Source organism: Osmerus mordax, chromosome 2 (genome assembly GCF_038355195.1).
Source record: "Osmerus mordax isolate fOsmMor3 chromosome 2, fOsmMor3.pri, whole genome shotgun sequence".
Classification (NCBI taxonomy): Eukaryota; Metazoa; Chordata; class Actinopteri; order Osmeriformes; family Osmeridae; genus Osmerus; species Osmerus mordax.
Genome location: NC_090051.1, coordinates 3,946,268 through 3,966,768, shown reverse-complemented (window position 1 = coordinate 3,966,768; position 20,501 = coordinate 3,946,268). Strand labels below are relative to the sequence as shown.

Genomic DNA, 20,501 nt, shown 5'->3' with positions numbered 1-20,501 from the left:
TGGGGCTGGGAGGACCTGGGGCTGGGAGGACCTGGGGCTGGGAGGACCTGGGGCTGGGAGGACCTGGGGCTTATCTGGCCCGCTCCGCTCCCTGCTTGTGATGTCATCCACAGTACCACTGTCTCCCTAACCTCTCCCCCACATACGCTGTGTGTCTCACTCTCTCTCACTCACACACAAACACACACATGTGCACACACCCATGCATACACACACACTCTTTCTCTTTTCTTTTCTCACACACAAACACTCTCTCTCTCTCTCTCTCAACCATGGGCCTAGAGACACACTGCCAGCTGTGTACATGGCCTTCGTCACGAGTGCTCCTCAGATGGTGTGCCAGCTCCCAGTGAACTTCCCTCCACTCCTCTCCGCCACGCAGTGACTTTTATAGCCCTGTTGTCTGTGGGACCTTCCAGGGGGGCGGGGGGGGGAGGGGGGCGCAAGCTGACCCCCTCTCGGTCCACATGTGCCGGGGCTTTGATGTTTTTTAATTAGACCCCATCGCTGCCAACGACGTGAAATCAGCCACGGAAGATATTGAGGCTTGCTGAAGATTCTGTAGGACGCTGACGCCGTCCCGCCACCTCCAGAGGTGGCGAGGCGGTCCTAGTGCCCCCCGTGTACGTGCTGGTCCAGGTGGAGCAGAGGAAGAGGCAGGGGCATTAACACGTAGGGAGCGCCACCTGCAGGGGAAGGATGCTCACCAAAAACACACGTAACTGCTGCTGCACTTTATTTCGTTCTTTTATTTTATAATATAATAAAAAAAGTGTTCTTTCCCCTGAAGATGGCACATCTTTGGGAGGGTGGGGGTGTTGGAGATCTTGCCAAGGTTGCAAGAATAGCCAGAAAGCGCCCTGGGTAGGGGAGCGGTCCTGTGGTGAAGGTGGCGGTGGTGACCATGCCTCCTGCTGCAGCCTGAGCCCTCCCTCTTTGGGCCCTCCCAGCTCCTCTGCTGATCCCAGGCTGTGAGTCCAGGCTGTGAGTCCAGGCTGTGAGTCCAGGCTGTGAGTCCAGGCTGTGAGTCCAGGCTGTGAGTCCAGGCTGTGAGTCCAGGCTGTGAGTCCAGGCTGTGAGTCCAGGCTGTGGAACAACACGGCGCTCATGGCTGGAGTTTTCACTGTCATCGCCGAGTGGGAGGTGGGATGAAGTAGTGGTTTTCCGATGTGAGAATGCATGGCTGGGATGAGGCCAGTCCCAAGGGGACCTTGTCTGGCTGAAGTGTGACGGAAGCAAAGGGACCGTGGTCCAGCCGGCCTACAGCCCCAGCTGCAGCCAGATGCTGCTAATGTCCCAGACCAGACACACAGACACACAGACAGGCCAGACAGACAGACAGACAGACAGGCAGACAGACAGACAGGCAGACAGACAGCAGACAGGCAGACAGACAGACAGACAGACAGGCAGACAGGCAGACACACATGCAGGCAGACACACAGACAGACAGGCAGACACAGACAGACAGGCAGACAGGCAGACACACATGCAGGCAGACAGACCGACGGGCAGAAAGACAGACAGACAAGCAGACAAGCAGAGCTGTCAAGGGGCCAGTAGACTGGTTTGCAGCAGTCTCTCAGGCTCCCTCCCCCACCATGCAGGATGTTGACAGTGCAGCTTCCAGGGCCGACCCACGCTCCAGCAGAGCATGCATCAAGCCTGTTAAATCCCCCAATCAGTGGTGCCGAGGCCCCCTCAGAGCCCAGCCCCCCTCCCCCGTCTACCACGGTCACACCTCTCCCCAGGCCCTACAGCCTCCTCCACCACAAGGCACAACAGAGGCATCGCACACACCCAGAAACACACCCTCTCCAGTTCGGTGTGGATGTCCCAGCACACATCCAACTGACAGGAAAGTGTGAGGTGCTCGCTTTTCACGAAATTGACGCGTGATTGTCCCATTGATCGGTATTGACTTCAGGTCTGAGACAAGTGTTTGTGTCCTACAGGGTGCGCTGCTCACGTCGGTCAGTGCAGAGACGTTCATGACTCAGCAGTACTGAGGCTGAATAATTTAGGACTCGTCTGAATGGTGTCGCCCCCAGGCCCAGCCCAGCACCACATTACAAGACCTCCCATTTACTTTCCATTACACTTTATTCATTTAGCATACGCTTTTACGCAAAGTGGCATATGAATAGTGCATTGGGAAAGTAAATTGAAAGTGAGAAAGAAACAAAGTCAATGGTGCAAATAGAAAGTAGCCAATCAGTGACTACCTTACTGGAGGCTCACAGTGCCAACGAGTTCTGCCTGCATAGAGCTCTCTCTGCCAGCCAATCACGCTTAAGCTTCTGCTCTCTGGCAGCCTCTCTCTCCCGGCCTATCACCATGCAGCCTCCTTTCTGTGCTCCAGGGGGTCTCTGAGGGTCTAAGCCGTGCCGTGATTGGCTGGTACAGATGTTGAGGGCTGCAGATTTGCAGACAGTGTTGTGAGCACGTTGTAGAAAGATACTGTGGCATTCTTGTGCTGTTTTAGAGAGAATTAGCGATTGAAAGCCTCTGAAATGAGGAGGATATGCATGTCCGTGTCTCAGTTACACCTCAGCCAGCCGGATAGCGTCTGGGTGGCCCTCCCTCAGGGATGGTCCAACACAGTCCCACAAACGTCAAACCCTGAAATCCACTAAAAGAATGTTGTAGCGACGAGTTTAAAAATAAACAATGTGAATGTGTAGGTCGGTATCATCATGGATTCTGATCCCAGGAGATGTCAGAAAAGATCTAGCCTCATGACGTCGTTACATCCGCGTGGTTGCGTGGGCCCAGGCGAGTCGAAGCATGCTTTACAGGAATCTGAGCCTGGCAGGGCCAGATTTATCTGCAACAGCTGGGACGCTTCAAACAGCGTCTCATGGTCATGATTCATCCGTCATTTAGTCGAGCTGTTATTCACGCAGTAATAACCGGCTTCACTGTTGACAGGCTGTGTTTGTAGTAGCGATACAAGCTTGAGAGGACAAAGAGGTGTTTGTGTGTGTGTGTGTGTGTGTGTGTGTGTGTGTGTGCAGTCATATCTCAGTCCACTGTAGCTTTAGGGTACTGAAGTGCTGCTGAACTCTTATTCGCACGAGTGACTAACAGACTACTATGCTGCTGTGTCACTGTCAGCGACGGGTCCAGCTGTCCCGTACCATGTCCTCAGAATAGGAAGAGCTAAACAAATAAAGGCATCCCTGTCTCTAAAACATCGCTCCGAGTCCCACATATTTGGGATCTGACTGTGCAGTTTTACGCCAGGTTACTTGCATGAACTGGCTGTTCCATATGCTAATCCTACAATCCCTCACTGACGGGCTCTATCTGCCCCTGACTGCGGCGCTGGCTTGGTGGGGGGGTGGGGGATGTGTAGTCTGGAGGGATCAATGAGTTTAATTGAAGTCTTCTCTCCTCCCTCCCTCTCTTTCCCCTCCCTCTCTCTGATTCCCCTCATCCCCAAGCTCGGCTGCCTCTCTCCGCTGCTCGTCCCGGCGCCCAATCGAATGTAGTTCAGTGTGTCAAGTGCTTCTGAAATATTAACACAGCCACAGCGACACAGAGAGGGAGGCAGGCATGGGCAGTTTCACCCTGTACTGGTTCACCCTGAGAGAGCACTTTACAGATTGCAAACACGTGTGTGTGTGTTTTTTTTGTCAAGATGGGATTATGTGTGTGTATGTGTGTGCCTATGACGTGTGTATGTGTGTTTGTGTCCAGTTTAATGTCTTCGGGGTGCCAATGCTGTCCAGTCCCATTTACCCATTGACCCTTCCCTTAGGTGAACACCTTGATAGCTTCGTCCAGACAGTCCACAGCTTCCCACAGGGCATGCACCACCCCCAACCAGGGTGCTACTCCAGGGACAGCACCCTGGAGTAGCACCCTGGGGGCTTCAGTAGCTGGCGTCCGCCTCAGTGTGACAGTTTGTGGCACGTACAGTAGGAGTCTACTATCTAGCTGAGGTGTGTGGCTTGTGAAGGGCCAATCATTTACATGTAGTCATTTAGCAGACGCTCTTATCCAGAGAGACTTACAGTAAGTAAAGGGACATTCCCCCCGAGGCAAGTAGGGTGAACATCATTGCATGGCTGGGAATCAAACCAGCAACCTTCTGATTAATAGCCTGATTCCCTAACCGCTCAGCCATCTGACCCCCAATCCTGCAGTCTGTGGCTTGTGAAGGGCCAATCCTGCGGTACCGTGTGAGTCTGGAGGTCTGGGGGCCTCTGCAGGAAGCAGTTAGGGCCCCCAGGGAAGGACAGGGATGGAGGAGGATAAACAAACAGGGACGGGCAGTGTCCTGTTTCTCTGATGTCTTCCTCTTCCCCTGAGAGAGCCTTGAGGCAGGCAGGGACATCTATAGGGACGGTCGCTGTCTGTCTCTGGAGCCTGATGGCTACAGGTCAAGACCCCATAACATTAACCCTCCCTGGATCAGGTCCCTATAACATTAACCCTCCCTGGATCAGGACCCCATAACATTAACCCTCCCTGGATCAGGACCCTATAACATTAACCCCCCCTGGGTCAGGACCCTATAACATTAACCCCCCCTGGGTCAGGACCCTATAACATTAACCCTCTTTGGGTCAGGACCCTATAACATTAACCCTCTTTGGGTTAGGACCCCATAACATTAACCCGCCCTGGGTAAAAACACATAACATTAGCATTTTCTATGGACAGTTAGCATTTTCTATGGGATTGGTGTGTGTGTTACCAGGGCGCACTGTTCTTTCAAAAAGTAGACACACTTTTAGAGAAGTACACAGTTCTATCAAAGAAGACTGTATGCTTGGGATTATTAATGTTTAGCTTTTTCCAGACCTGGTCAGGATCCAGGATAACTTAGCACACTTATCTGCCTGATGTAGTGCTTTAGGGAGAACTGGCTGGAGAGGGACTGGTGATTAGCCAGCAGCTAATCTTTTATTTAGAAAAACACCCTGCTTTATGTCTGGACATAAAAGGTTTAAATCTTCCCATGTCCTCTCTGTGTTTTGTAAATAGATATTTCTTTCAAAGGCACGGGACACTGGGTCTATTTCAGGGTTTCAAGGCATTTCTAACATGGTCAAGGTCTAATGCAATGCAGATTTGTATTCAGCCCAAGAACATTTGACCTCAATTCTATTTATCTCTCAGACACGCTCTGATTAAAATATATCGCATCACTTATCATATCACAAATCATGGTTGAAGACTATGAAGGCTATTCTCTGCAGAAGAAATCATTTTTAATGCCTATGTTCAAACAGTTCTTCCTACAGCTCCATTTCCATGACCTCAGCAGTAACATCCACTAACACAACACAGTTGCATTATGTATGAGCTCATTGGACGTTATTCAAGTTGTATATGTTCGTTTGCCTGATCTGAACGCACAAGTCCCTATCCTTGCCTCTGGATTGTCGCCTGAACTAAATGAGCATCGAGCCATGCTGCTGTTTGCCTGACTGGAGCTCTCCTCCTCCAGAGGACAGACTGAAAGCAACACAGCCCCGTCCCTCCGCTCCTCCGCCCTGACCTTCTCCACCACCCTGCCTGACACCCGCTTGCTTCAGGTTCCACTATTGACTGCGTCGTCTGGGTGTGGCAACCCAAGAGTGTCGGCTTCCAGGATTTCTAAATATATCTCCCGAAGCGAAGGATAAAAGATAAAAGTCCTTTTCATTCATGTGTTCGGTGACAATGCACTGGGGAAGGAGAATATTGACGTTCAGAGGAGAGAGGCATGAGAGAGAGAGGGTTAAGGGGAGAGAGAGGGATGGTTGAAGGGCGAGCGATAGAAAGAGAGAGAGAAAGTGGGAGAGTGGTAAAGAGAGAGAGAGAGAGAGAGACAGCATCAGCAGATACAAGCCGCTATTGTGTCGAGGCTCAGCATTGGCTGAAACCGCAGCATCCCTCATCCCCCCCCCCCATCCCTCCCTCCAGCTCTCTCTCTTTCGCTCGCCTGCTGACTGGAGCACTCCTGCTACCACAAGACGGGACTACTCTGTTGTGGCTTACACCCAGAGCCTCTAGTCCGGCTGGATCTCTGGCCTCTTGGCCCGCCATCCCAAGGCTCCTCTCCCTTCCCCCCCCAGCCCAGCCACAGCCACCACCCCTGGCCCCCCGGTCCTGGGGTGGAAGTGGGTCTCACGGATTCAGGATTGGACCATGGGGGCTGGATGAGGACAAGCGGGTGAAGGCTGTGTCCTGACCGATGCCCGTGTGGTCGTGGTGTGATGTGATGGGGTGCAGCACCAGCGTGGTGGTGCTGGACGGGCTCCGCACGGTGCTGGAGAGGAACTGTAGCTACGTCTGCAAGAGCGAGGCCGAGCCGGAGGGCGCCTCGGAGCAGGAGCAGGCACACAGCAGGAGAGAGTCCAGGTGGTGGCCAGCGCCGGCTATACTAAAGGTGTGTGTGGTGTTTGTGTGTGTGTGGGGGGGCGGGGGGGGGCGTAAGTGTGTTTGTGAGGGGTATTCTTGTAATGTCGTTTACAGTGTGGCAGGTGTTGCATAGGGTAGATCTTCTCTGTAAACCTTCGCTGTACTACAGTATGGATACATTGACGGCTGCTGCCAGGTGCTTTTGCCCGTCGGCGTTGAGCGGAGACAGAACTCTGCTCGCCGACCGTCTGAACTGGAGCTCCGCAACCTGGGGGGAAGGAAACGTCCTCAAAACATCCAAACCCACGTGAACAGAACAGGCTGCGTTTGAACCCGATTCAGAATCCGTAGACAGCATAGAACCTGGGTTACCAGTCACGAGGTATGGGGGGACGGGGGGGGGAGGAAATCACTTGTGCTTAATATGCCCTGCGTGTTTTCTAGATAGAGTTTTAATGGTGCACTTATCCGTCCATTTACTGGGACGCCGACAGCCGCAGCAGACTGCATCCTCACCCAGGAGGCTGAGCTGGGTGGCGGCATAAGCTTCGGGGGGGTGATTATGTGAGGTGCATGCGCTGCGTCCGTGGAGGACATGGGGAAGTGAAAGCTGGGGTGGACTAGCTCTCTCCTCCCCCACCATGCAGCCATGTGCTGGGGAGAGTTAAGCTCCCGACGGGGGGGGGGGGGGGGGGTACGGGGTGGGGGGGGGGGGGGGGGGCGGTCTGTGTCTGGCACAGATCACTAGCTTCTCTTGAGCGCTAGACCGCTACACTGGCAGAACTCTTCCTGCTCCGTACCAGCTTGTCCTGTTCTTGGTGTGTGTCTGTGTGTGTGTGTGCATGAACTGCCTGAGTGTGTGTGTGTGCATGAACTGACTGCCTGTGTGTGTGTGTGTGTGTGTGTGTGTGTGTGTGTGCGTGTGTGATGCCAAATGTCTGCAGCTGGCTTTGACCGGCATCTGGTTCACAGTGATGTGAGCTGACTGACAGTCTGGTCTGTGGTGGTGTGGGGTGCGGGGCTGGTGTGTGTGTGTGCGCGCACGCGTGTGTGTGTGTGTGTGGAAGTAGGTCAAGGGCGCCCTGGCCTATCACGACTCAGAGATGCTCCGATCAACAGACTTGACTGATTTAATTCCCTCTCAGCGCTTGGCTGGTGGCAGTAATCAATACATGAGCAGGCGAACTCCAACAGTCCTCCCTCCCAGTAGCAGATAGGACTGGAGAGAAGAAGGTTCTGGAACAGCATGCCGGCAGAACCCCGTTCAGGTGACCGTGACAGGTGACAGGTGGTAAAGGAGATTGGTCCGGCTCGAGGCTTTGCTGAATGTTCTTTCTCCACCTCGTTGTCATCTGATCTGGTTTGAGCCCCCGAACCTAAATATGGGAAAGATTAAGATCTTTAGGGATCGTGATTCCTGATAGCCATGAATATGACTCTTAATCTCTCCATGTGTGGGAAGATTGAAATGGTTCATTTGGGTGGGCCGCAGCAACACGCACACACGCACGCGCACGCACGCACACACGCAGACACACAAATAGGTTTGGCAGTGGGAGACAGGTCTGTGCGGTCGATGGGGGTGTGTGTGTGTGTCGGGGGAGGAGGGGGGGGGGCTGTTTGTTAGGGGAGTTTAACTGCTCTGTTATTTCGCTCACTCTGATTACACCAGATTACACCAGCGCACCCTTTTCCTTCCTCTCTCTGCGGCTCTCATCTCACGGCCCTCACAGGGGGGGGGGGGGGGGGGGGGATGGGGGGGGGGATGGGTGGGGAGGGGATTTGGGGGGGCGGATGGGGGGTTACAGTAGAGTCCTCTGTACAGATCTGCACATAACAATGTGTTCGTTGAGCAGACACCTTTGTCCAACGCGACGTACCTGGGGGGTTTCAAACTTCAAACTTGCACCGTCTAGATCTGCAGCCAAGCGCGACAGCTGACAACACGATCATGCCAGAATCCATCTTGCCAAGTTCCAAGTTATTTGTTTGTGCCCAAACCACAGTGGTTTGGACCAAACAGCGTCCTATGAGGGACTACTGCGAGCTATGGGCGTGGCTGAAGCTTGCCTTTGATAGAGAGTGATGGAGAAAGGGTTCATCCAATAACCTGACAAGTATTTTTTGAAAGTGCCTGCCTTTTCCATGGACGACTTCCCAGATGGATATGTGTAACTAACCATCAGGCGAGTCAGGTTACATACTCAGGGGAGTCAGGTGGCTGAGCGGTGAGGGAATCGGGCTAGTAATCCGAAGGTTGCCAGTTCGATTCCCGGTCTTGCCAACTGACGCTGTGTCCTTGGGCAAGACACTTCACCCTACTTGCCTCGGGGGGAATGTCCCTGTACTTACTGTAAATCGCTCTGGATAAGAGCGTCTGCTAAATGACTAAATGTAAATGTACTCACCCCATGCTTATAGCATTCTATTACATGCAGATCATTTGTTATATGCATATGATCGGTTTCATCCTCTGTCCGATCTTAGCTACGCTGCAACAAGCAGGCAAATCTGCAAGCTGCCGGTCTTATCAATGGAATGTTGTTGCTTTGAAAGAGAAGGAAAGAGAGAGGGAGGGATGACGTCCAATTGGTCCAAGATAAAAGGTGCTTCATCGAATGGTGTTTTTTTAGGGAGGGCTTCTCCTAACATTGCCCAGCAGTGTTGTCAGAGCTAAAGTCATGCCTAATGATTCAGTTAGGATCTGCCCATTGGTTCCATGTGTGAGGGTGTGTATTCTTAGCAATACTAAACCTTGCCTGTGTAGCATCAGGGCCAGTTAGCCAAGCTGTTACTTTGTTCACTCTGTGTGTGTGTATGTGTGCCTGTGTGTGAGATTACCTCACCAAATGTGGCTGCACAGACTCCTGGCCTAGTCCTTACTAAAGATCAATTTGATCTTGATTCCAGAGGATGTATTTACACTTCAAGTATATATTTTCTGTTACACTGCACACTATTTCAGTACATGCCTCTACTTGATTTGGATGTATTTGACTGTATTTGTTATTAGTGTGTTTGATAGGGAATTTCATTGTCCCCCTTTTGGCTCCCTGCCTCTCCTCTCTGTCCGGTAAGCCCTGTTTTTTAACCGAGATAAACATGAAGCTCTTTAGCGAATAGAGGGACAGCTTCTCCTCTTGCCGTGTGCCTATGGAGACTGCAACTCCCACCCCGACTGTCAGCCCGGTCGACCGTCACACACGCAAGCTGGGCGTCGACCACAACGAGAACATCCACATGAGAACAATGTGTTGTTCTCTGCCCCCCACCCCCTCCCTCCCTCCCTCAACCCCCCCCTCCCCCCCCCCCCCCCCCCCCCCCCCCCACCACCATCTCTTTAGCCCACTGGCCCTTAGCACAGCTGAGCAGCGCGCCTGCTCGACCATTGTTATCCCCACTAGCGATAGTTTCCTACCCCGTAGCGCCTTGGCTGTCCTGGAGCAGCCCGGGGATTGGTCCGGACCTCCAGGCTGTCTGATAACACTGAGAGGTTTTCCGTGGCCCTCTGACCCGCTAAGCTGGTACAGGAGACTCCTGTCTCCAGCCCTCAGACCACGGGCCTAACCCTGGCATGGAGCCTGGCCCTGGCTGGGGCAGGGTGGACCCACTCTCTCCCACACACGCCAGGGACACTCCTGGACCTACAGCTGTTAGACACTTGACGCAGCTCAGTCCAGCAGCATCCACCCAATAGAGTTGTGTAATGTTTTCTGTGAATAAGCCCTGTAGAGAGAGAGAGGGAGAGAGAGAGAGGGAGAGAGGGAGGGAGAGACAAAGAGAGGGAGTGGGAGAATGGGAGAGAGAGAGAGAGAGACAGAGAGAAGTAGAGGGAGAAGGAGAGAGAGAGGGAGTGGGAGAGAGAGAGACAGAAGTAGAGGGAGTGGGAGATAGAGAGAGAGAGAGAGAGAGAGAGAGAGAGAGAGAGTGGGCGAGATGGGGGTGGGCGGCATGTTTGGTTTCCCAGCACAGCTGTACAGTGTGAGATGAGTCTCTTGTCGGCGTGTGTTCATTCTGCAGGGATGTTAGCAGAGGGTGTAGACCTGGCCTGCGCCCACCATCACTCCAGTGGGAGTGAACACTCACCTCGCACACTGGTGCCCCACACCCCCCGCATCAAAGCGGAAGGAGGGAGGGAGGGAGGGAGGGAGGGAAGGCTGGATAGAGGGAGGGGCTGTGTGTTTTTGTTCCATTCCAAGCTACACCCACCCTTGTTTTCCCCAGTTCCCACTGGGAAGGCCCAGTGATTGCATCAAGTTATGGCTCAGTTATGTAACCCCCCGTCCAGCTCTGACCACAGTTCCAGTCCACTGGTCCACCATGGTCTTTCCTGGTCCACCCTGGTCTACCCTGGTCTACCCTGGTCTACCTCGGCCTGCTCTGCTCTGGACACCCAGGCTGTGTCTAACCAGCCTGGGCTGGGCTAGCCACCACCCCTGCCCTCTCAGAGACCCAGCTGTGAGAGACACTGGCAGGGGGCCGTCGTTGCTCACTGTACTGAGTCACAGCGTCAACACTGCTGTCACTACACACACACTCACAGCTGTTCTCCGGTGCCCCGCACGGTGACGCGTCCGATCTCGAGTCATGCTGAGCTCGTGCCGTCCAGACAAGCCTCGCTCCTTCTCAATTGAATTGAAAGGAGATTTAGTGATGATGCCAAATGAAACCGAATAAAAGTCCAGAATGGATGCGGAGGTGGAGAGAGGAGGAAGCGAGTGAGGTCTGGATATGAGAGAGAGAAGGAGGGGGAGAGAGAGAGAGGAGCCGTAATGATGAATCATGATGGCAGCTACGACAGACCTCTGTCTCCGTATATCAATTCTCATTAACGAGCCCCATGTTGATGTAGCAGGGGACACCGTCTCCTTTACACCCCCCCCTCCTCCTCCCCCCCCCCCAGAGTCCAAACCAAGGACTTACAATCCTCCATCAAGGCATCAATAGTGACTTATATTGGTGCGATTTCTTTTTCAAACACAAAACCACAGGGAGTAGTCTAGATTCATTGTGGCCCGTTAAAGCTGTACGCTACAGTTGAAACTGTAAACAACAGAACTGAACGACAGGCACAGGAAGGATCCACGCTTCCCTGTAAGTCTTCTTGTGTCTGAGTTGACAGTCCTGAGGGAAGAGGAGGGCCGAGCTGCAATGCAGAGAGGACTCTTTGATGTCCCAGCCAGCCTGCTGTCTGTCAGGGCTGCAGAGAGAGACGTCGCAGGCTGGGCTGGGCCTGGAGCTGGACTGGAGCTGGGCTGGAGCTGGGCCTGGAGCTGGAGCTGGGCCTGGAGCTGGGGTGGGCCTGGAGCTGGGGTGGGGATGGGGTGGGGCTGAGCCTGGAGCTGGGCTGGGTCTGGAGCTGGGGTGGGGCTGGAGCTGGGCTGGGCCTGGAGCTGGGCTGGGCTTGGAGCTGGGCTGGGCCTGGAGCTGGGGTGGAGATGGGGTGGGGCTGAGCTGAGCTGTTAGCATGTTGTGTTAGTGTTGATGTTTTCTTAATGGAGAGCTACTGAATGAGCAGGAAGTTAAGTTAAGATGTCTGAATATTCAGTAGTCTGAAGATAAAACAGCCTGAATGTACAGTATTCTGAATGTACTGTAGTCTGAATGTTCAGTATTCTGAATGTACCGTAGTCTAAATATACAGTATTCGGAATGTACTGTAGTCTAAATGTACAGTACGTAACTCTTTCAAGTTTCTGTTGTGTTGTTGAAATCTGTGGTTTGGTTGGCCCAGAGTCCCAAACCCTCCGCCCGGTAATTAGCTGCATACTTAAATCACACTGGCTCCCTCACAAGTGTGACGCAGTCAACAGTAAACAAGTGGGTGTTTCAAAGGCCGTCTGATGAAACGGCCCATAGACCTGCGGTTGGGTCGTGTGGGCGGAGCTCTGCTCTTGCGCAAGCGTGCACTCTCAGAGTCAACATCCCAGCGACTCCTCTGACGCAAGCTAAGATCAGCGCTCCGGACGTGAGCGAGCGCTGAGGCGATGGACATGCCTGAGGAGCGTCGGGGAGCTGTCACCTGACGAGCCGGGCGGCCAATCGGGAGGAGTCCACAGGTCTCCCCTGTCAGCTGATAGGGTGTAATAAAATGACTCAAGATGAAAATGCACCCAGACATGTCAGTCATTCAGGAGGGGAGTGTGTTCCTCACAGGCAGGAAGACTGATGACTAACAGGTCCAGGGAACTGTCTCAGTCTGCCCTCAGGAAGACGGCTCTTGTTCCCCGGTGTCTAGCCTGAAAGGGGCCCCTTGCTCTCCAGCACTCTGTTCTTTCTACTCAGTACCTGGAATGAGCGGCTCGTTGGTCTAGGGGTATGATTCTCGCTTAGGGTGCGAGAGGTCCCGGGTTCAAATCCCGGACGAGCCCAAATTTTTACTCTGGATTTGTGGGATAATTAAAACTAGACTATAGTAGTCTATCACTGCAGTGAATTCATTAAGGAAGTCAGATGGCTGAGCGGTTAGGGAATAAATTGAGAATTAAATGGAGAGTAAATGGGGGTTAGGTTTTAGTGAGTGCCTTTTGTTTTTGTAAGAGGCGCTATGGTGGGGGTTGGAGGATGAGGGATCGGGGGAGGTGGGGGGGGGGGGCACGTGTGTGACTGTGCAGGTTGGGAGGGCGGTGGTGGGGGCAGGTGACATTGGGACAGGGGAACAGCTGTAGTGCCCCCCCCAACCCCACCACCACCCCCTCCCCCGACGACGTTCAACCCTGACACGGGCGTGAAAAGACAACATCCTCCCTGCTGTCGCTCGGGGAGGGGTCCGGAGGGTCAGGCCCACACAGGGGTGGCTGTGGTGGGGCGACGGCGCGCAGGAATGCCCCTCTGGCAGATGGATCAACAACCAGGGTCTGGGGGACCCTGGAGGTCTGGCTCTGTGGCAGTCTGGAGCCTGTGGGTTTCGAGAACACTCACATTCCAAAGCAACCGTGCAGACAATTGTAGAAGAGTCCCTTGCATAAACATCGTAGTATTGATTGTTAATATTATTAATTCACATGCAGGTCCATTTCAAGGCTTAATGACTATACTGTAAGAAAGGAAGAATCCATCCTGTTAGTTCGGGAGCGCACACAGCCCAAAGCAAACGTATAGACAGTTAGAATAATTGTAGTACTGATTGTGAATATTATTATTTTCATGTGCTAGTGCATATCACATCATGATAACTATACTGTAAGAAAAAAAAAATTGATCGTTTTTTGGGTGGCATTGAGGAGTGTGGAGTATGTGGGTCAGGATTTGTAGAAAGATGTTTCTGTGTCTGTAACTCCAGACGACATCTGATGTGCCAAGGCTGGCAGCTTAACTGTGATGTTGACATGTGGAAAATCACAGCTAAATCACTTCACTGCGAGTCTGTCTCCCTGTGTAGAAAAATCTCCTGATATTCTCCAGATGTCTTGCTGAATTTCTTGAATAAATGATCATGCTACGTGCTTATGGAGGAGAACAATTATTCTCTCTCTCACTCTCTCTGTCTCTCTATCACTCTCTTTCTTACCGACTCTCTCTCTCCCCTCTCTCTTTCTTTCCCTCCATACTGAAATAGGAGCCAGCTCTATTTACTTGTCTTCTGTGAGGCCGGCCCTTGTGGGACCATCAGACTTGTGGAATGTTCCTCTTTTGTCGTCCTCTGTCAGGCCGTTGCCATTACTGTGCAGGTGGATAGTGTGAGCGGGGGGGGCGTCAAATGACTGCAAGAGGTGTGTGTGTGTGTGTTAGTGTTACTCCCCCCCAGGCAGCACAGCTGAGAGTGGGAGGGGCCAGCTTCCTGGCCCTGGTGTGAGAGCAGGGCTGGGAGGCAGAACAGTCAGAGGAGGGAGTCTCTAAGCGTGTGTGTGTGAGAGAGAGAGAGAGATAGAGAGAGTAAGAGTGAGAGCAGAGAGCTCCGTGTAACCACTCTACACAAGGCTTTCCTCCATTGGACATGCTGGCTGTCGGCCTCTCTCTGGGATCTGCAGTAGTGAGGAGGCTTCTGGCCACAGCTGTTGACCATGCAAGGAAGGGCTAGCAAGGCTCCTAAGAAGGAGCTGGTCATCGAGTCCCCTCAGCAATACAAGAGCTTGGCGGGCGCCGAGGCGGAGGGCGAGGCGACGCCACAGGTGGCGGTAAGTTCCCAGAGGAGTCCGACTGTGAAACCACTTCACCGTACGGTGTCTCTCGCTCTCTCTCTCTCTTCCTCTCTGTCTCTCTCTCTCTCTGTGTCTCTCTCGCTGTCTCTCTCTCTGTCTCTCTCTCTCTGTGTGTGTGTGTCTCTCTCTCTCTCTGTTACCTCATCCGTGTGCGCAGTAGTAGGTTCAGTAGTAGGTTGGCTTTCTCTCAGGTTAACTCTGAAAATGATCCTTGTTGTGGTAAAGTTGTGGTGTGTCCATGTTAAGCTGGTGGATGTGTCTCCTTGACTCTCATACTGTGCCCGGTGCTGCTACGCTGATCTCCAGTCCCACTCCCTTCCCCAGATCACAGTGATACCAGACAATGGTGCTGTGAAGGCTCGCATTTCAAAACGGCTTTGTTAGCGTTGTTCAAGAGTACATTGAACTTCCCTGGTGTTACTCTACCTGGAACAGCCCGAGTGCTGAACTGGGCCCTACATTCTTCAGAGTTAATGACTGTACACCTCTCCTCTTGTAAAAGCCTCATTCAGCTCAAAAGTCAACTTTAATGACAGGGAAATGGTCTGTGGCAGGCGGAATCGACGGCCTTCTCTGGTGGAGGGCATCCCTCACTGAACTCCCATATCATTTGAAATCTCTGGCTGTGTTTGGGGGAGTTCCACCTTGTCTTCTCTGAGGGTTGAAGTCGGTTACAGGTGCTGATCTGTGAAGCCGTCTTAGCCGTTGCTTGTAAAGTAAAAAAGAAAAGAAGGGCTATACAAATAACATTGGATTTGATCCGATTTGTCTGTAACTGTGGCCTTCTCCCTAGGCTAGATCTGTCAGTGCAGACATCACAGAGCCCCATTGTGTGAGGCGGCAGAGGGGAGCATGGCAGCAGAGAGGGAGATGATGGGGGGGGGGGCTGGGTGGGAAGGCCTAGCAGAGTGGGAGATGATGGGGGGGAGGCCCAGCTGGTGGAGGGCTGGGCCTCGTATCAGAAGATTGCGATCCCCGAAGTGTTTTCATTTCTCCTCGTTTACGGTTAGGGTTTGTTTGGACAGCTATTTACTCAGATGTTGGTGGCCGGCCAAAAGAAAATGATGATTCATTTGTCAAGGGGGACTGCTGCACTCAGTCAAATATTCTGCACTGGTCAGTCATGTTTAAGGAGCGATGTCGGCCTGACTTGTCATTGTGGTCAACGGATGTTTGGTCGTGGTTGACTCCTGTGGTCAGAGTGTGTTCTGTTGTGGGGGCGCCGGTGAGCTGTAGGGGCGGATGGAGCCAGATACAGTGGGCAAACCTGTGGGTTGAGGGAAATGACTGAGCTCCAGTTGAATGGTGAATGGACATTTTATTATCCAGCGCTTGCATTGTGGTCACTGACACACAGACAGAAGCATAACGTTGGAGGTGTTAGTGCTGATGTGTGTGTGTGTGTGTGTGTGTGAGGCCGCTTCTCCTCAGGGAGAGAGTGGGCCCTGAAATCGGTCATTACTATCGAAGGAGACCATCTGTCATAATCACTGGGTGAAAGCTTTTAAGTGCCAATTATGAGCGACGCTCTGAGCGGCTGATCAGCCGTCATAGGTGAGCGTGCTCGGGGGGGGGGGGGTAGCCCTCATAGGTGAGCGTGCTCGGGGGGGGGGTAGCCCTCATAGGTGAGCGTGCTCGGGGGGGGGGTAGCCCTCATAGGTGAGCGTGCTCGGGGGGTTGGAAGGTGAGGGAAAGGGACACTGAGTGAGTGGACTGTTCAAACGTGAAGCCCGTAATTAGGCTCAATGTGCTCCTGCGGGAGGCCCTTGTTGCCCTCCATAGAGAGGGGTATTGTTGTCGTGTGGAAGTTGACGACTGAGGCAGACCCCCCCCCCCCCCCCCAGCCCCCCAGGGCTGAGGAGCTGATAGGCTGCCTGGGGCCGGCGCTGTACCCACTGTGAGGTGTTACATTCCTGCAGTCCTCCAGGAGACAGGGGGGGGTGGGTGACACATGGCTGCAAACAGGAAGAGGAAGTGGGGGTGATCAGCGGCGTGTTCAGGAGGACACTGTGAGGGGACGTCTGGGCACGGGGGCGACGCTCTCCCCTCTGTCGTCATAGAGATGTGGAGATACGGGAGATGCCACCGGGACGCGAACACACACATTCCACACACACACACCACACAGACACGCACACAAACACACTGATCATCTCGTCCGGACTGTTATCTCAAGCAGTCTTTAATCATCTTACCTGAGTCACCTGGTCTGTCTGCCCGTGTGTAGAATCTTTCTCTGTCTACTACAATCCCTTCCTTTGTCTTCATGAAAGAATGTGTGTGTGTGAGAGAGAGAGAGAGAGAGAGAGAGAGAGAGAGAGAGAGAGAGAGAGAGAGAGAGAGGAGAGAGAGAGAGAGAGAGAAGAGAGAGAGAGAGAGAGAGAGGAGAGAGAGAGAGAGAGAGAGAGAGAGAGAGAGAGAGAGAGAGAGAGAGAGAGAAGACCTCAAGTGTTTTTAGATGTAATAGATGTAAGCAGAGAGGGTACAGGCTGTGAGATCTGTGTGTGTGAATGTGTATAAGCCCTTGTCATCTGCCTATGGTGATAAAGCTGGCAGCAGACAGGGCGGGTCCCTGGTCCCAGTCCCCTGTCCCAGACGCCATCCGTAATCTTCAAGCACAGAATCCTCCCCAGTCAACACCACTAGCTGCTTTGTCTTAGCACGGGTGCTAGCAATGCTAGCTGCTGAGTCACTAGCACGGGCGCTAGCACCGCTAGCAAAACTGATCCAGTTTCCAGAGCTGTTCCTCTGAGGTCATCTTTGCTTGATCAGGAGCAGATGTGGAGGTGGTGTGCAAGCTGCAGGACAGCTCTCCAGCCCTGGAGACCCGGCCACGGCTGTCCCTTCACACCCCCACTATCTGGACGAGCCACTCTGTCAGTCAGCTCTGCTGAGCGCCAGAGGGGAGTTTGAGAGCGCTGTAGCGTGGATGCACTCGGAAGGAAAAGACAACAGGATGGGAGAAAGCAGAGAAAGAGTCTCATCGTGAGGAGAAACCGCTCCTTGCACGTTCATCTCACATCACTAATAAAGTATTCTTCTTCCTTCTAGCTTTAAGGTCGCTGTGCACTCTGATTCTTCCATGTCAAATCACATTGTATCCGTGTAGCCTTTTCGAAAAGTAGCGTTACAGAGGCCTTCACAGATCTCTGAAGATCAGCGCCTACAATCAACCCAACTCCTCAAAGGAGGTGAGATGTTTTGCTGCAGCCTGTGGTGTTGTGGCACATCAGAACCAGAACCCACACATTCAACATCTGCCTGTTTCAAAGCCACCTCTGATTCTAGGAGTGGTAAAATATGAATATTGTTGGTGCCATCGGATGTTCTCATGTTGTGTTTGATGGCAACATTGATGTTATTTAATTCCTTTGCCTGGCGTGGCCCAGTGACAGTCTGTGCTGGTGGGATAATTCTACGTGACAAAACTGCTACAGATTCTATCTGGAATGTCGTCCTGAAGTCTAATCTTGTACTTGCAAGGCATTCTTTTGGCACGAACAGCAGCATTAGACAATGAGATGTTTTCAAGTCAACTCTAAAGTAGATTATGAAACGGCCTACATGTTTATCTTTCTGTATTCCCAGCGATCTCCAGACTGCTGGGGTTTCCACACCCCATGTGCCGTGTTAGATCCGAATGCGCCTTATGTAGTTGTAGTCATGGAGACGGTTTGTGTTGACACGGCTGTATCTAAGGGTGCTGTGTCAGAGCTGTGTGCTGCCTGTCGGGGAAGGTGAGGTCATCTCATCCTCCCGTCTCCTGGACGGATGTTTTCTCCGTGGGCGGCAGGCTGCAGCACTTTTAGCCTGTCATGGTGTCTAACACATAGCATCTGTCTGTGGGTGTGTGTGGATGTGTGTGTGTGTTGGGTATGTGTATGTAGGTGTGTGTGTTATTGAATGTGTGTGTGTACTTCTCGTCCGTAGAGATCCACACAAAGCTCTGTTGTTGCCATGTCTACTGTACAGTTCTCGACCTTCTACTGTATGGTCACACCCAACAGTACAGTATTATCTGTAACCTCACATGATCAGGTTTCCCCAACTTTACCTTGCAAAGCGACAGCATTGTCAGCCTCAGTCTGTTTTTACATATGCTGTGATTTGAGACTCTGTGCTCTGTCACATCAAGCTGTCAAACCCAGAAGACGGCTAATCCGGTACCCCATTAAGACCCCTCTCCTCCACCCACCCTCCCTCTCCTCTCCTCCACCCTCCTTTCCTCTCCTCCTCCCTCTCTCTCTCCCTCCCTCTCGCTCCTCTCCTCTCCCCATCCTTCCTGCTAGCTCACAAAGCTCCATGTTCCACAGGCAGGCTAGCTGTCATTTCCAGGGCTCCTCCAGCTCCTCTGAGCGGGTGTTAAGGTGCCTGTCTCCCCCCTGTCAGCTCTGGACTGACCCCTTCCTCCACGTCTGAAAAGATCTCTCCTGGACAGCTGTCAGATTCTCCTGGAAGGAGAAAAGTCTGGAGCCATTCAGACAGCTCCAACACTTGGTCTACTGAGCTGGAACATCGGTCATGAAATATTCTCCAGCGTATCTTTGGTTTTAGAATGTGGCTGTGTGTGTGCGCGTGTGTGTGTGTATATACCTGTGCGTTAACCCAGCTTGTGTGTGTGTGTGTGTTTCTCTGCAGGTGAAGCCTAAGGTGATCGAGCCGCTGGACTATGAGAATGTGCTGGTGCAGAGGAAGACTCAGATTCTCAGTGATGCCCTGCGGGACATGCTGCAGTTCCCCCTGGAGGACTTCCAGGTGAGACACTCCTCCAGGACCAGGGCTAGGACCAGGACCAGGGCTAGGACCAGGACCAGGGCTAGGGCCTGGGCTAGTACCAGGGCTAGAACCAGGACCAGGGCTAGGGCCTGGGCTAGTACCAGGGCCAGGGCTAGGACCAGGACCAGGGCTAGGACCAGGGCTAGGACCAGGACCAGGGCTAGGACCAGGGCTAGGACCAGGACCAGAGCTAGGGACTGGGCTAGTACCAGGGCTAGGACCAGGACCAGGGCTAGGGCCTGGGCTAGTACCAGGGCCAGGGCTAGGACCAGGACCAGGGCTAGGGCCTGGGCTAGTACCAGGGCCAGGGCTAGGACCAGGACCAGGGCTAGGACCAGGGCTAGGACCAGGACCAGGGCTAGGACCAGGGCTAGGACCAGGACCAGAGCTAGGGCCTGGGCTAGTACCAGGGCCAGGGCTAGGACCAGGGCTAGGACCAGGGCAAGGGCTAGGACCAGGGCTAGGACCAGGGCTAGGGCCTGGGCTAGTACCAGGGCTAGGACCAGGGCTAGGACCAGGGCCAGGGCTAGGACCAGGGCAATACCAGGGCTAGGACCAGGACTAAGTCCAGGGATAGGGCTAGGACCAGGGTTAGGACCATGACTTGGAGCAGGTCATTTATGTAGAAATCTTTCAATATGAATGAAGTTATTTCAAAGTCACAATAAGGTCTTGATTACAGTTTATGGAGGTTTTTCATGTGGTGTCAGTTAAACGCAGTCGATGAGCCTCCTTCCCACTTGCGTTTCACATGTTTCAGCTGTGCGTGTGTGTTTGTGTGTGTGTGTGTGTGTGATGATGGTGCTCGGGTGTGTTGAGAGGGAAGGGCAAGGTCGTCCCTAGAGGGTTCCTTTTGTTGACATTCCTCCTTCCAGCTGACGGAGGCTGGAGGGGTCAGGGGTCAGCTGCTCTAAGTGGCTTATATTGGCCCCCTGTACTGTGAGTCCGGGTTATCTCCAGACCCATTCAGCCGGACGGACACTCGCTCACAGTTTCCATACCAGGGAAGGCCCTGCGAGGCTGGAAACTCTGAAGCAGGAAGGTGTCCTGGCTGTGGAGCTCCGGGAAGTGAGAACACTTAGGAAGATGTGCTTAACAGCAGCTAAGACACACATCCTCCAAGCTGACCTCCCTGGCTGTCTCACGGCCCAGATCACTTTGTACAATAAACGTTTTTATTGTAGTTTTTTTTTTTCATCTTTCTTTGACAGCTTCCTTTGTTTCACG

At 53.1% G+C, this 20,501-nt stretch overlaps 1 protein-coding gene and 1 non-coding gene across 6 annotated transcripts in view; both read left to right on the top strand.

Moving 5' to 3' along the window:
* zmp:0000001200 (dedicator of cytokinesis protein 9) overlaps positions 1-20,501 on the top strand; it is an 84,762-nt gene that overhangs the window by 17,491 nt on the left and 46,770 nt on the right. For 3 of the 5 annotated variants that reach the window (XR_010878717.1, XM_067253300.1, XM_067253322.1), the window contains exon 2: positions 19,137-19,253. Coding sequence is in view for 4 of the 5 variants with exons in the window: in XM_067253300.1 (XP_067109401.1) it covers positions 19,137-19,253 (117 nt within the window). In the remaining variant the exon portion in view is untranslated. Of the gene's footprint in view, positions 1-14,360; positions 14,475-19,136; positions 19,254-20,501 lie in introns of those variants that run through there. The other 2 variants (XM_067253309.1, XM_067253331.1) reach the window with 1 other exon arrangement.
* Positions 12,657-12,728, top strand: trnap-agg (transfer RNA proline (anticodon AGG)). Its single transcript has one exon. It is a non-coding gene; the product is annotated as a tRNA-Pro (tRNA).